General features: G+C 42.8%; 5 protein-coding genes across 9 annotated transcripts in view; 2 read left to right on the forward strand and 3 right to left on the reverse strand.

Moving 5' to 3' along the window:
* LOC108624480 (ubiquitin-conjugating enzyme E2 R2) overlaps positions 1 to 5,025 on the forward strand; it is a 15,846-nt gene extending 10,821 nt beyond the window's left edge. Inside the window, exons 3-5 of the mRNA XM_018023836.2 lie at positions 2,216 to 2,313; positions 2,406 to 2,540; positions 2,930 to 5,025. Coding sequence (XP_017879325.1) covers positions 2,216 to 2,313; positions 2,406 to 2,540; positions 2,930 to 3,155 — 459 coding nt within the window. The 3' untranslated portion in view covers positions 3,156 to 5,025. The remainder of the gene's footprint in view (positions 1 to 2,215; positions 2,314 to 2,405; positions 2,541 to 2,929) is intronic.
* Positions 5,026 to 5,358: 333 nt separating this feature from the next.
* On the reverse strand, positions 5,359 to 7,111 carry Gstcd (glutathione S-transferase, C-terminal domain containing). Its single transcript, XM_018023831.2, has one exon. It carries the CDS (start codon positions 7,084 to 7,086, stop codon positions 5,404 to 5,406), a length of 1,683 nt encoding a protein of 560 aa, XP_017879320.1. The 5' UTR covers positions 7,087 to 7,111; the 3' UTR covers positions 5,359 to 5,403.
* A 26-nt stretch (positions 7,112 to 7,137) lies between these two features.
* On the reverse strand, positions 7,138 to 7,947 carry JTBR (jumping translocation breakpoint protein JTBR). Its single transcript, XM_018023837.2, has 3 exons — positions 7,747 to 7,947; positions 7,393 to 7,626; positions 7,138 to 7,319 (listed from the first exon to the last, which is right to left on the reverse strand). Exons 1-3 carry the CDS (start codon positions 7,800 to 7,802, stop codon positions 7,157 to 7,159), a joined length of 453 nt encoding a protein of 150 aa, XP_017879326.1. The 5' UTR covers positions 7,803 to 7,947; the 3' UTR covers positions 7,138 to 7,156.
* Positions 7,920 to 9,395, forward strand: LOC108624479 (cell division cycle protein 123 homolog). 2 transcript variants are annotated; one of them, XM_018023833.2, is made up of 6 exons: positions 7,920 to 8,255; positions 8,315 to 8,422; positions 8,505 to 8,727; positions 8,799 to 8,921; positions 8,988 to 9,244; positions 9,289 to 9,395. In XM_018023833.2, exons 1-6 carry the CDS (start codon positions 8,049 to 8,051, stop codon positions 9,352 to 9,354), a joined length of 984 nt encoding a protein of 327 aa, XP_017879322.1. In that variant the 5' UTR covers positions 7,920 to 8,048; the 3' UTR covers positions 9,355 to 9,395. The 2 variants fall into 2 exon arrangements, with proteins under 2 accessions (XP_017879322.1, XP_017879324.1); XM_018023835.2 differs by having other exon boundaries at positions 7,925 to 8,255; positions 9,301 to 9,395.
* LOC108624476 (uncharacterized) overlaps positions 9,376 to 16,135 on the reverse strand; it is a 31,029-nt gene continuing 24,269 nt past the window's right edge. For all 4 annotated transcript variants that reach the window (XM_018023830.2, XM_018023828.2, XM_018023829.2 and 1 more), the window contains exon 8: positions 9,376 to 16,060. In XM_018023830.2, coding sequence (XP_017879319.1) covers positions 14,232 to 16,060 — 1,829 coding nt within the window. In that variant the 3' untranslated portion in view covers positions 9,376 to 14,231. The remainder of the gene's footprint in view (positions 16,061 to 16,135) is intronic.

Raw genomic sequence — 16,135 nt, forward strand, 5'->3', positions numbered from 1 at the left:
AATTATAAGAAATACATTTTTCTAAGGTACATAAACTTTTGGGATTGAAGGTATAGTCAATACATCCTTAAAGGAACTACGTGTTCTTTGTGATTAGGAAACTTGGACTGGGACAAGAACTAGGCTTTTTTTCTTTTTTCATCCAATTTGTTTGAGAGTAGACGATATACGCCAACGGATTCTCCGAAGATATTTGGAACCGTCGAACGTCTGCGAGCTTTCCTCTTTGCAAGTCTCTGTCCGTGATTCACCATCGTCGAAAGTGGTCCACTCGCTTCGTCGGAAATAAAATCCTACGTTTCCCTTCGTCATAGGTGGATTAGGAAGTACTTCAGTCTTGCGTTAGTTTTCGCGATAGATCCGATCAGTCTATTTTCGAGACTGACTACTGCTCAAGCTTTTCTCTGTCTGTATGTCTATCTGTCTCTCTCTCTCTCTCTCGCTTTCTCAACGCTAATTTTAAAAATGTACTCTTTCGACTCGCTCCGCACAACCTGACCTCGATCTTCCATTTTCATTTCTTATCTGAACATTATCACAGCTCCGCTGTTATATTTAATGAAGGACAAATACGAGTCGGACGTCGACTTCGTTGTATCGAGATTCGTGACGTGTAGAATTAAAACCAGATATTTTTGGGCGTCGCGCATCGGAGACACGGATTTATTTTCGTTTCCGTACATGCGACTCACCGGAGCTCGTACTACGTACGTACACGTGTACGGACGTAAATGCGGTTCAGAGGATAAAAGTTTATCGTGCGTTCGAGCTATAAGTAATCTGGCAAGAAATCGCGCACGACCTGTTGCACATACACACACGCGTCGTTCGGAACGAAGCGCATCCGACATATAACTCTGTTTTCCTTTTAACCGGATTCCTCCGACCATGAACCTTTCCTGTCGCGTGCCTCGACTTCCTGTGGCTACCGTCCCTCGATCTTCCTTTTAAAAAAATTCGTTCCGAATGCCAGTGAAAAATACGAGGTCGCCGGGTCAGAGGATTGTCTGACATTTTTATTTTTTGGACGCAGTGGCCGCAAATTTTAAGGGATTCACGGAAGATTCTCTTTCGACGTTGGCCATTCGCCAACTGCAATACGCCGTGCTTTTGCCCACTGAGAGCGTGCTTACTACAGGAATAATATTCCTTGTGCATCGCTCTGGCCCCGTTCCTGTTTGAGAGTCGACGGAAACCGGCGAGAGCGTATGTAAGAGAGAAAGAGAGAAATGTGCATGCACGCTCAGGTCCTTATCGGCGGCGGTCGATCTTGATCCAGCAGCGACTTGAAACGCAGACCGGGAGATTTCGCAAGCACCGATCTCTAAGAAAATCGAACGACCTACTTTCATCTTTTAGCGAACGAATCCCATAGCGTCGTATCGATACGTTTTCCCAATTTCTACGCGTTAAATATAGGATCCTAATAATTATGAAGGATCGCTGGGATGGAGAACGAATGGTGAACCTTGTCATAGCTCGAGATGAGTGTTTAAAGTAAAAGAAACTTGAGATCCATGCAATTGGATGAACCGCAGTTAATCCTGCTTGAAAGCACTTGACAGCGATACCAGCCTTTGTGCAGTCTCTTCTTCCACCAATTGGTGGTCGGGTTTAAACGCTTCGGTGAACCGGGACGAACGTTCCGCAAAGACGTACGGTGTTAGAAGTCGTCCATGTAAATGCTAATCGCGATTGCCAAGTAGATACACGGAAGTGGTCTCGGAACCCGCTTCCCTTCGAGCATCGCGATTAAAATCGTTAGTTAAAAGTTTCGCAAGATCAATCGATGATCACCTGTCGGCTGGAGCAGCTGGAAACGCTCTTAGCTAGGCTCGTGCAATCGTTTGTTCCATGTTTCGTTCTCGACCGTGAAGAGACGTCGTCGCTCTGAAAACAGCGAACTGCTCTCGCGTCCGTGACTTCGAGACTCCGAATATGGTTCGTAGAAGGATTCGCAGATTTCCGAGAATAGCGTCCTTCGATCCAGTCGAAGCCTCGTTTCTCCCTTGGGCGATTCCTTTCTTTCCTTCCTAGAGCCAAACGATCATCTTCTTGCCAAAATCTTCAAGAATGAGAACGTTAAACGATCCTTTACTGTTCATGTATGCGATCGCAGGATTAAAAAAAATCATATCTTTCGAGCATGAGACATCCCATCCGATCTTTTAACTGAGACGAAAGTGAATCATTATTATTTTATTGTTCCATGTAGAACGGAGATCTGTGCATATCGATCCTACATCCACCAGTAGACGATCCACAAAGTGGCGAATTACCATGCGAGAGGTGGAATCCGACACAGAATGTCAGGTAAGGGAAGAGATCCGAGTAAATGTACTCGAGCTGTTCGCCGAGCATCGTCAAATGCGCGATCTACTGATAGTTGTGAATTTTTCAAATAGGACGATCCTGCTGTCGGTAATTTCACTGTTGAACGAACCCAACACGTACAGCCCAGCCAATGTGGATGCCTCCGTGATGTATAGGCGCTGGCGCGACTCCAAGGGTAAAGACAAGGAATATGAAAATATCATAAGGTATATTAACTTATTCCGCATTCTTCCATCTCTTATCGTTGCTTCTCTGTTCCTTCTTTTCGCTTCGTCAGTCGATTGTTAAATGTAGTTACGTTACTTATTTAGTATCATGATCGCAGTTGAGCGATTGAATCTTTAATTCGATCAAATATTTATTGGCAATTGACATTTGATTTTTTAATTAATGCTCGAGATTTAAAGAAGTTTAATCGTTAATGTGAGAATTAAAAAATCCGGAACGCCGTTTAATATGCATACTATTTATATCCGTGACGCGACGCGCGTGCTTGATATAAAAGTGAACCATGTCGCAAGTTTAAAGTATGGCGTGTTTCCGGACAAAACGTTCGACGCAGAGCGTAGGAAAATGTGTGATCACTGGTTCGCAGGAAGCAAGCACAGGCGGCGAAAATGGAGGCCGAGAAAGAAGGCATCGTAGTGCCTGTTACGTTGGAGGACTACTGCATAAAGACTCACGCGAGGCCGGCCGAACAGCAGCTGGACATGACGGATTTCTACGATGACGAGTACGAGTTGGATGACGACGACGACGACGAACAAATGAGCGCCAGCGACTACGAGGACGGTGACGACAGTGGCAATGGGGAGTCGTGATCCATTTTTTGAAACGATTAAAAAATTAATAATAAACACTCGAAACGAAACGCTAATTATTATCAGTTCTGTATAGATTAATAAATTAACGGGCTTCTAAACCGGATGCTCTCTCCTTTAAAGACGTGCCACCTGGAACAAATGTAAAGTATCTCGCGTACGCGCGTTAAGTAAATCAATTTAAGCTCGTCGTTCGAAGTAGGCTCATTTTTTCTTTCTCCCATCGAAAATTGTTCGATTGCAAGGGACGTCGTGTATCTCTGATTCATCTTATTTATTGATCCTTCATGGCACGACAAATTTAAATATGCATTTGGACGTATAATAATTTGTTTCCTACCAAGTAGAAAATATGTATACCATGGATTTAGCTGTATTTTTTGGATCGAGATCGTATCGAGAATGCCGTGTTTACAAGCTCTTTAAATTAAGCAATATAAACGGTACAAGAAATAAGTACATACTTTGTTAGAAGCACTGTGCTTGTTGTGTTGTGGTCGGCACGTCGATCTTTTTAAACTAGGCAAAAGAAAAAAAGGACCAATTGATTTACCTCTCGCGGTAATCAGCAACGTTCGATAAAACGAAATCGTGAACGAAAAGTACAATTGTTGGGCCGACTCGAGTCTACTTCATTATTCGCGCGGCGTATCTTCGAATTTAATCAATCGGGTATATCAATTGATCCTTTCGAATCGACGATAAAAATTTATATTAAATAAAAATGAAGATGAAATCTCTTCGTGTTTTGTGTGAATTATTTATGCTATAAAGCCAAACGTTCGAAAAGGAATTCAACGTATGTATAAGTGAGAGGAAAGGGAAACAAACTGCCAAGGAAGACCTGTTTAAACATTCTTCGTAGTCGTAAATTTCGTTTAAGCCGGGTACATATATGCGTATGTACATACATACGCTTGTATCGTTTACAAACTTTATTAATCGTTTTATTTAGTATTCTCGTCGGTTGAAGCTCTGATTACGGTTTTTTTCACGTACGCGTATCTCCATAGATGAAACAATTGGAAACTCTTATTTGAATGCAGCTACGAGGATTGTCCTTTGCGAACACTGGCGTTAAACATTTTAGGACAGGTCTTTGGACAGCTTGTTTAATCGCGGCTTTTCTTAGACGTAGACTATATAATTTAACTTTGCTATGGACGATGTTATCCTCGGCCTCGAACAATTTTATCATTGAACACTAAATTTGTTTTGTTCTTCTGTCATCGTAAACGGCGAAGTTCGTTCACGGACTACTGAATGCGTCGCGCTACATCCACGAGTTAGTTTAATTAAATAACAATTATTAAGATCTCTTGATGTTAAGTATTATCTTTCACACGGGGACAAAACAAGCTTTGTAGGTGAAGTTTATTAAAACGTAAGATTTACTATTTAAGAGGAAGGGAATAGTGTTCGTCTCGTTGTATCGTTACGACCGGGTCTGCTGAGGAAAAATCTTGGGAAAACGATCACAGCCGTTTCCCCTTCAACCGAGGGCCAGTACGCGTCGTTAGTGTATTCGGAACGCGCACACGCTTTTCATACATCGTTCCCTCGCGGGTGAGATGACGCGTACTCGCGTGAGCGAAAATATACACGGAAGGGAAAAGCGATATAATGAGAGTCCATTGTACCAGATACCTAGAAACCCATTCTGTGGCGGTGTATCTGTGCTCGTACGACTGAAACTGTAAATAGTACACGAAACCCAATCTTGAAAGACATGAAATGTGTAAATGGTACTTGTGTCTTCGTTTCTCCGTTAGTCGTTTTATTGGAAGACCAAAATTAAATGTTGAGAGAAAGCAAAAGTGATGTTAAGCGGTAACGAAATAATAAAAGCAGAGGAATATTTAAATTTCAATATTGTCTAAAGGAAACATATACTCAGCGCTTGTAGTGGTATAGCAGGAAGTAAAATAATTCCCCCTAGTTCCTTGACATACTTGTAAAACCCTTTTCTTTTCGTCTCACGTTCTCCGTAGCTAGTTAAATGATAGGAAACTGTGTACGACACTACTGACATAACACTAATTTGTATATTACATGATTATTTCCTCCTTTTTTTGTACATACCAATAAAATCTCTTCGTACAATTTAATAAAACTTAGCACAACAGTATCACATAGATAATTCGTTCACAGTCTCGCAATTACATTTCTTCGTTTCGTGCGAGGAAATTAAAAGACAGTCCCGTCGTTTAGGTAAATAGTACTTTTATTCAAATAACAAGATTGAAATTCACTTCGTACGAATGCCTACTAGTATGTGATTCTTCGGTGTACACGTTTTCGGCACGAACTTCGACAGATACACTTTGTAACCGAATTGTTCGGCGTGTAACTTCCTGTCCGTATCGATGATCGCCATGCAGCGATATCCCTGACTCGTTTTCACGTTCTTTTCGTCGTGCGTCTGATCCGCGGCGTGGCTGAGGATCATGTATTTCTCTCGATTCATCTCCCTCTTGTAAACGTTGCTCCGCGGGTACGTTAAATGATGACAGTCGTGCAAAGAACCGTAGCAACACGGGCAACAGACGAAGATTGCCTTCTGCCTGATACACTGTTGTATAACTAAATCGGTGGCGACTCCGCACGCGTGTAACGACATCCCGATATCGAATCGCCCTTTGAAATAGTCCAGATTACACTGATAGAATCTCACGTTGCTCAGCTCCAATTTCTTCACTCTCTCTTTCGCTCGATTCAACGACTCCTCTTTATTTTCTAACAACACAACCGTGCAGTACGGCAAAAGGTACGCGGCCAAGATACCTAAATGACCGCCGCCAGAACAGAAGTCCACGATTACGTCCCCCGTTTTTGCCAGCTTCATCACAGGCTTGCACATGTTCTGCAACTGTTCGTGTTTCCTGTTTAAACGAGCTGCCGGCAACGAACCACCCTCCGGAGTGGCATCGAAAGGTATTGACGACCAGTCGAAGTCCAATTCGGCGGCGAACGGTTCCGGATCCAGTTCCGCTTCAACGTCCAAATTTTCGAACAGTTCCAGAGAATCCTCCACGTCATCCTGCCGCGTGTAAATACGGCTTCTCGGTTTGTACCTCTTAGGATCGCTCTTGTATAAACTCTCATCGGCCACGTCGGGGACCGTGTAATCATCGAATTCGCTTCCGTTGTTCAGAGACGGCAAACATTCGAGACAGTCGAGTATCGTTTGGTCCTCCATCATCTTCCTGTACCATTTTCCCATCAGCGGTAGCAGATCCATCGCTGTATCGCTTGGGTATACGGTCAACAAGATACGAACGCAGACGAATATAATTATATCCGCCAATGTCATCGAGGAGCCTTCGGCGTACGTGTGTTCCGGCGTACCGTCCCGCAGGATCACGTTCTCGTCGGCGAACTTCTTCGACGTGGTATATTTGTATAAATTATGTAGCCTCGCCGGCTGCGACATGTGCCGCTCGAACCTCGCCAAGCTCGAAGGCAATTCGTTTTCGATCGCGTCGTTTTTTGGCAGGAATTTTACAGCTTCGATCAGATCCACCTCGCAGAATTTTGTCCAAACGCTCGCTTCCGAGCAAGCGGTCAGACACGAACCTTTGAATCCTAATAATCTCTGACAGTACTGTTGCGGATACTCGTCTACGACGTCTTTAATTATGTGTCGTAAAATAGCGCATAGACCGGCAACGCAGCTGGTTCTGTTTACGACGATAATGGGCAATTCGCATGCTCTCGCGGCATGTGGAATCTCGTCCGCTTCTACGACCTCATACGCGAAAGTGGAGATATCTATGGTATAAGATCGTTCAAAAGACTTTTCCTCGCTTGGGACGAGCTTGATATCGATAGGTGATTTGCAATATTTCACGGTGAACAGTGTCACGATCGTTTCTATAGGAGCTACAGACAATTCTGATAGAGAGTACACTTCCAAATATGCTTCGTTCATGTTTCCCAGCTGCCTGAGCGCACAGAATAAAAGTAGGAATGGAAGAAACTTCGTTTTAAGCTACCCACTCTTATGCACTGGCTCTCAATTGTCTGGCTACCTTTCTTATTATTCTCTGTCTTAAAATGTTTTCCCTCCAATAAACACTGATGCACGAAGAAAACGCCAAGGCAAACGTCAATGCTTGAAACTTCCAAAATGCTCTTTCTTCCAGCCAAGCCACTCTGTCACAACTAAATCACAGACATTACTGTACAATATTGTTCTGTATGATTGTTTAGAAGACCGGAGATGTAAAGTATTTACCTTCTTGTTATAATCTCTCCGCTCTTACATTTCAACACTTCCTTGTACCTGGCATGGATGCATACATCTATGCTTTTACTTGCTATTTCAAAAGCAGTACAAGGATGGCATTCCGAAGTTATCTCGTACTCCTCCACAGAAATGCATGTAGTGGTATTCTCAAAGTTTTCCAAATACAGCTTGTTAGGGTTATCTGTCCAATGACTCTCAACAATTAATACTAATACCGTCAACCTTAAACGTGAAATATAATCGTAAGGAACATTCGATGTACGCGTGTCTTAAATATCGAAATATGTACTCATTATTTCAAATTGTAACTGTGATGTTAATGAAATTATGAATAAAACGAACCCTCCCAATAATGTGATCCCGATTAACATTCGTTTCTTCGTACATGACTCGATCATTTCGAGCTGTACTCTTTCATAAAATATTACTTTTGTTATTGCACTTGGATACAAAAGAGATCGTTACACGTTCTCAGGTCAGAGAGAAAATTTCCTTTCTGTTCAGCCCACAACCATGACTCACGCCACGCGCATACACGCGTTTACTAGGCCGAAGCGAACAAACAAAATCCGCAGTTCGATCTACTTACTCGTGCAACACATTGCAAAAGTTCAAAGTTAAATTTTCATTCGATCGTGTCAAATATGGTTAATCATGTGAAATCTGAGTGCTCGTTCGCAACGTGGTATCCGCAGTTTCGTAAACAATCATTAGAAGCTACAATTCTTTGTATTCCCGATGAAGTATTCAATTATTTGGAACACGACGCATTCGTTTTACCAGTCGAGGCGACGAGCTCGACATTAGAAAATACAGAATGGACGGATGGAACTCCAGTAGCAAACGAAGAGGTACTGGGATGAACGTAAAGTAATCTACGCTACGTGATTTAAAACTTATTTCTTTTTAGCAATCATCCGAATTACAGCCAACGTTTCCGGAGTTCAGTCAAAGAATTCAAGACACCTTAGATGAATACGGTGCAGTGTTTATAAAAAGTAATTGGAGTTCACCTTCGGTATGCAGTTACTTTAATCTTTAATGTAAAGATACAATGGGAACAACATTTGGTCCATGATATATCCTAAATCTATTTTCAGGATGCTACCTGGGTCGCACCCACTAAAACACTCAAGTGTAGATCGTTAGAGGAAGTATATTTACTGTTAAAGTGTTCTGACAGAATTTCCAGGGATTTAAGTAATGTGAAAAATTGTACAGACCGCAAGACTCCTGTAAAATCGTGTCTTGTGCTGAAGCAATGGAGAGACATCAATCCTTGTACAGAGTTCCGATGTTTCGTAATAAACAAAGAACTTATAGGTAATTTCAGAGGATACTTTGATCGAAACAAATCTGAGGACACTATAATAGATTATTTTCCTTTCTATTAGCCATTAGTCAACGAGATATATCGCAGTATCATAGTTACAACGAAGCAGAAAAGTATAATATTCAAACGGATATTAAAAGCTTATTTACGGAGCACATTAAAGACAAGTTTCCCTTGAACAATTGTAAGTAACGAACTTGCGACAAATAGAACTGTGCGTTCTTAGGATTAATGACCTTTCGCGGTGCAGTTTCGTTCGACGTTATACGGTATAAAAAAGAAAAAGTGAAGATAGTCGATTTCGGGCCTTTGGACGAGGCCTCTACTAAAGGAACACTTTTTACTTACGACGAATTGCAAAATGAGATAGAGGACACTCCAGAGTTCAGATTCATCGGCGAAGAGATCGGTATCCAACCGAAGGCTCCGGATCATTTCTGCGTACCAGAGGAAATAAACGAATTCTTTCAATCGAACAGCAGTTCACTATTGGACATTATTCAACGAGTAAGTAAGCGTTGGAATTGCGGTACGGACGATGAATTAAATAGTTTTCGTTCAAGGAGGTGGAAGCTCAACAAAATGAATACGAAAACCCTGAGAACAGTAGCTTGTGAAATAAACGACCAACGAGGGAATAAACTTTTTAAATACAGAACTTTCACTTTTATTCTGCCAGACCCTCTTCTATCATTACATTACATAAAACGATTAAAGGCTATCCTACCGCTTAAAAGAATTATCGTAATATTGCAATATTTTTCGAGCCATCGGCCTTACCGAGCGACGTCCCTTATATAGAAAATATGTCTTGTTTATGTACAATATGTAATCCTTAATACTCCGATTTGAAAAAGGATTCCCGATATATGTACCTCCGGACAAGTTAATACGCTGTACAGTCATATCCATGGAGTATTTCATCGTTTCTTTTCCTGACCAAAATCAACGACATCGATCGATCAATTACACAGCTCGTTTCTCATCCGCCTTTACATCTCCTCGTACGTTTGAACATGAAAATACTTGATGGTAACTCTCAGCAACTATGAACGTAATTAACATCGTTTCTCGCTCCTCGATCTCTTCCCAATCCCTCCCTATCCTTCGGATATTCGTTTGATGATATCTAACTGCTGGTAATTCGACAAGTTTCGTTCGTGTATTTTTTGTTTCGTAACTATCGAAAACGAAAGCCAATTTCGAAGCATATAAAAAGCACAGTTTCAACGCACGTGTATATAAAGTCAATCGTCATTTTAAACCGGGCACGTACACGCATTCATCGCGATCATTTAATCGGAGCGTTCCTTCGTACGAAATTAAACGAAACGATATCGCCGTTCGCGAGAGAATCTCTAAGGGATAAGATGTGGAAAAGAGAAGTGTCGGGGTAAGAAGAAAAGAAACTTCCGTTCTCCACGAGTCGGGTGAACCCCGAGAAATTAGAAGGTGTATAAGTACTCGCTCACGTACCCGTCGCTCTCTGCTGCTAAAAATATTTGAAGTTGTACTACACCGCTGCTGGTTCTTTGTACCGATTTTACTTACGAGTAGAACGATCTTAGAAATCTAAATTTGATAGTATCAGTCCGGTACGTGTATTTGTCTGAACGTGTTAAAATAACGAGGCCCTTTTCAGCATCCGCCGAAGTCACGAAAGGAATAACATTTATCGCACAGAGAAAACTACGAAGAAACTGCAATTGTTTACGCGTAAACTTCTTCTCTCTCTTGTTTTCCTTTACTCTCACATAAAACGCTCGTCAATTATTTACATAGAAATGTCAGTGTGCACGCGTCTGTGTATTCACATGTAAAACATTGATTCTACGTTAGTACAATGATGCATAATAATTAGATCGAACCGCGCGGCCTTCCACGAGCAAACATTTTTCCCGACTGGTCGTGTATCTCGAAAATATGTATCATTATTATAATGTTTTATGTAAATACAGTACATATGTATAATGGTAATGTCTAGAAAAGAAATGTTCCCTTCATTCGTATTTCTCTATTTAGCTGTCTTCTTCAATCAGTTTCGATTATATACAGAGAAGCAGATTTGGTTTTAAGCAACTTGTCTGGTTTTCAGGACATGACTGTACCGATGTCTACAATTATATTTAGCTTTTCTTTTTAAATCATTTTTCAACAATTTCTACCCCCCTTCACATCTGGCTTCTCGTCCCTCATCGGTCTCCTTCATCGTTTCGTAATTAGTTATTTGTTTCTCAGATTTTCAACTGATTTGTGCTTGAACAATACGTATGTAATCTCAATCAATGTACGTTTTGCAGTGCACGGCCGTTCTCTCGCTCTTTCACTCTCACTCTCACTCGTTCTCTCTTCCATTCTCTACGATCATTTCGTTTCCCTACATTATTCTCCCATACTGCTCGCTCGTAGTTTCATAGATATCAAAGTGACGCGACGGACATCGTCCTCGTGAATACTGGTAAGTAAGGAGGTGTCTTCGAGCGAGAAAAAACAGTAGTCTTAACAAAAAAAAAACGCGATACAAAAACTTTTAAGTTAATCGCTTAACGGCCGGTGTAAAGCGGTTTTGTTCCATTCCACGTTACATACTTCCCTCCCATTATTTTTCCTGTGTCTTCGTTTATCGCTTCATCCACTGTATCTCTTATTTTCTTTAAGTACCTGAAAAGCTCTCGGCTCTGAAAAGATTTACTTATTCTTAAATGTTCTCTTCTAGCTTTCTCGTTTACTTAATTACATTTCATTTACGAGTTCTTTTCTTCATTTTACCAAGACTACAGTTATCTCTCTATCATAAATGCGATTGGTACGACTAAAGGTGGCAAAAGAGGCCAGACTATCACTGACAATCGTATCTCCTCTCCCTCTCGCTTCTTTTTTTACCTTTTTTTTTTTAAACTGTCTTTCGCTCGGTCTCTTTCACCCGCTCCACGCATACGTACATACACGCACACGCTGTTTCTCACTGTATTTTCTGCGCTAAATGTATAAGCTACATGCAACGCTTTTTCCATTCCATCAAAAAATACATATCATTATTTTGGTGCGACGTTCCTTCGAAAAATGTACACCTACACACAAAAGATGCATCTCTCTCTAACGTTTCGCCTCTAATTTATTCGCCGCCGAGCCGTCGTCGCCTGTCTCCTCCCGAGGATTCAGGTTTCACGCGTCCTCCCTTTGCGTCTTTTTGTTTCCTACGTCGTTTGTTAAGTAACTGTACAGGAAGATGAGGGCTTAACGTTTAGTTTACGATGACAAAATTAACTTTATTTCTCTCTCGTCATCGCGCACCGCTGGAGACTCACCGGAACCATGTTTACTCGAGAGAGTCAGCCATCGTCTCGCCGAACGACTCGACAAATTTCGAACGCGTTTTTTATTTACAAGATACAATCGGAATGGAAGATGATGGGGCAAACCAGACCGGTCGATTTGTACAGGCCTCGGGCCTAAATGGAGCGATGCTCACAGACCCTTCTTTCTTTCTTCGCGCTTCGTTATTGCTAAAGATACAACTCTCGCGGACGATGTACCCTTCTTCTCTTCACTATCAATTTACTGGGCAACGATGAAATGAATCGTTTCATAATACCCTTCGCCCTCTGCACAAAGGGGGTGAAGGGTATTATTGCAAATCGTACCGGGTCACAGCGGGGCGATTCAGCGGATAATTACTTATTCGCGTTATATAAATTGCTTAAAAAGATGACGAGATACACGTGACAAATGATCGACGCATGTACGAGGTAGAATTTTACTAATCGTTGACAGAATGGAAAAATGAAGATGTCTATCTTACATTAATTACGTTCAGAACGAAGCAACTGATACACATCCCGATTACATAAGAAAGACAATAAATTTAATACGCTCTCCCTTGACTTCATCCCCCTTCATAGTTCTGCAATTTCCTCTGTCGAGTCATCATCTCTGCATTATCATTTTCCTTTCCTTCGATTTATAGTTGGCTTCTAAAAACGGAGTCGCTTTGGTTCGTATCACGAAAGGAGGCTATTCACAGGAACATTACTTTTCAACATCCTTAACTCTTTAGTGTCTCCGCGCCGAGATAGATATACATAATAATTAATAATAAACGTCTCGATCTAACGAGCCCCTAGCGTTTCGCGTGTCTTCATCTCTATTCAGACGCGAAAGAAACGTACGGAAACCTTCTGTTTTTAAAAGTGTTCGCGGTATCTTAATTATACAACCTTTACAACGTTTTTTTTCTTCTTTGTTTGCGTATAAGTTTTCGTTTTATAATAAGTTGCAGTTGCATTCACGCGTCACGACAGCACACCAAAAGATGATATAAACTTGTCATTCGGAAAACAAGGTGAAGCGATTTTGTACTAAAGTGCAGCGATATAATACTATACGTTTAATGAATTATCTACGTAATGTACAGTTTTTGAATATTTTTTTTTCTTTACATGCACCGTGACAAGGTATGGTCGCCTCTTGCAGAGAGACTCAACGTTGCTTTACATAGTTTCCCGTCCTCCTCACTTCCTCTTATTCTCGATATCTTTTAGATCTTGTACCCTTCATTTGGTTTCTATTGCCGCTAGTAGTTCGCTCTTTTTAAATTCCGATTCGTCGCATCGAGGTCTCGATGCATCGCGATTTACAAGGATCGCCTCGGGTACAAAGTTGAAACTCGTCGTCTGAAGTTATCGAAAAGTGTTACGGCAAGGCAGAAGTTCAATGCGTGTACTACTACGTTAATTCATCAAACGAGATCTACATATAGACTGTTCGTCTACTCAGTCTGACCATACCATTTAAGAACGTGGAACAGTATCATCGCGACAGATAGATACGATAGACAGAATTATAAATTCAGGCTTTTTAATAATAAATTCTTTAGTCTGCGAGGGATCTATCGCTCGACGATCGAGTACACTCTGTTTCTCCATTTCGTCGAAATGTCTCGTTTGCAATCCCTTTCACCTCGACGGCTGCTTCTATCACTCACGAAAGCTCTCGCCGTCTCTTGACTAGATTGTGTCTCTAATATTCGTAACGATTTTAATCTAAGTCTGCCTTTCATTATAATCTGCACCTTACAACTAGTATCGTAGTAACGGCTAATGGTAAAAGGATGATCTATTGTTATCGAAAACTGTTGTAATAAACCATTCTCTCCCTCTTTCTCGCGCACTCTCATCTCCCGAAAAGAGTTCAGAGTCAGTTTATATCGAGTGGAGAACTGCCCCGCGGTCCAGGTTCGCTACCTACGCGAGTACAGGCACATCGCGTACGAGCGTATCGCAAAAGCACATGTCTAACAAATTTCGCATTTGCTAATATGTATATGTACAAGCTTGTTACAGGCATCGTCCGGTGGAGCGATTATATCTCGACGTGCTTTCAGAAGCTACGAACATGCGATGATTCCTTCGTCACTGGAGAAGCGTCGCCAGGGATGAGCACAAAGTACTTGGATAGAATACTCGATGCTCCGTCGAGCGTTCGAACGCTAGGACTACCTCTTCTTGCCGGCCTGTTTCAGCGACAATCGTTTCTTTAACCTGGAGTGATCCGACTTGACTGCCTTCTTCTTTGGCCTCTCTGGCGATCCGTTGCAACAGGCGCAGCCTTTTTTAACGTGTCCACGTAAACTGGAACGCCTGGCTCGACAGTCCGGCTCAACCAGAGTAATGTTCCCTGCCTCGTCGTCTGACGGCTCGGAGGTCTTGTCGCTGGATACGATCACCGACTCTTGGATCGACTCGTTCGACTTGCCGCGCTTCGACAAACCGCTTCCCTTGTGATCGGCTCGATTCAACATCATCCTCGAGTTCATCTGCAGCTTCTCCTTCTTCTTCAAGAAGTTGCAGTGGCGATCGCGAGGGGTCTTGAGACTCTGCACGCTGTCTTCGAGACCATTGCTCAACGTGTTTTCCTCCGGCTGGCTGCTTACCGACTCGCTTATACTGGAATCTTCCTCGTCGCTGCTCGATCTCGTTCTTTCAGACATCGGACTTCCCCAAGAAAGATAATCCATTCTCGTAAGTTTCGACGCGATCCGCTTTTTATTGGTGTACGTATATTTATGCGTCGAGAGCATCGGGCCAGCGATTGGCGAGAGGGGCGAGGGTATCGTCACGTCCGCGTTGTTCCCGCTGAGCAAGGTCAAGCTCTCGTCTCCCGAGCTCGCCGCGGACGTGTTGTTCACGTTGATACTCGGTGGTAACGATTCCGAGTCCAGATCGATGTCTAGTTTCATGTTAGAGGGGATGCTGGACACGCTGCTCGGCGAGCCTTCTTTGGAACCGTTCCGCGACATGATCTTCGTCCGACCAGTGTCCTTCAGCGAATCGTTCTCTAGTGAACCCAAGTTCGTCGGCGACAACCTCGAGATGTCCGAGTTGCTGTTCGATGCCTCGTCCTGACTCAGATTATCCAACGCTAGACGCATGTGTTTCGCTGGATTGTCTAAACGCAGATCCTCCGCCTTATCTCTCTTCGGTCTCTTCAACGATTCCTGCGCGGACCTCGCTCGTTGGCTCAGACTTCTCCTACGCTCGGTTATCTTCAAGTCGGCGATGGGACTGGTGTCCCTGCTGCCGCTCGACGAATCCAGAGATCGGAAATAAGAACCGCCGTACGATTTCATTCCCAGCGGTTGACTGCAAGAAGCGTCTTGAGAAGAGTGATCGAACGACGGTGAATGATTGTTGTCAAACAATAGATCTGCTTCTGGGAAAAGATCGCTGGTGCTCGGTTCGTCCACTCCCAGATCCTCGCACTCCTCCGACAGACTTTTCTGCAACCTCATCTCGCGTTCTATTGCAGCCGCTTTTCTCTCAGTCTTCTGCTGCAGTAGTTCCCGATCCAATCTAGGGTTCAACGGTATCTTCATCATGTTGTTCTTGTTCGAATATTGTTGGAACGGTTCCAAAGTATGGTTCATGATATACTTCTTCGTGTTCGACTGGTAGATATGCCCGCTGGCCATCTCGATGCCCTGGCCCTTGTTGATGATCTGGAGGACGCTCTGCACGTTGTCCGTATTCTCCTGGTATCGCGAGTTCAACGGCTCGATGTTCAACGAGTTCGTAGACGCGGGAACGTATCGCCAAGGAGTATCAGGCGACACTTTGCCCTCCGGTTCCCAGGCTTCTTGCAACCTCGCGTTTCCGTACAGTAAACCATTGCCAACTTTGCACGAAACATCCATACCGTCGCCGGACTGTTGCACGGGAGATTCTTGGCTGTCCGAGCTGCTAGGACCACCGGTCACGAGGAACTGAGTCGCGTTGTCGATCCCTGTGGACTGCTTGCTTGCAACTGTCATCGTCGACATGGAATCTGTGGACAAATATCATCGACAATTATTACAAGATTCGCGTACATCAAGCCGATTGTATTTAATAAAAATATGAA

The sequence above is a fragment of the Ceratina calcarata genome, unplaced genomic scaffold (assembly GCF_001652005.2).
Source record: "Ceratina calcarata isolate Rehan_Ccalc_2016 unplaced genomic scaffold, ASM165200v1 scaffold310.2, whole genome shotgun sequence".
NCBI lineage: Eukaryota > Metazoa > Arthropoda > Insecta > Hymenoptera > Apidae > Ceratina > Ceratina calcarata.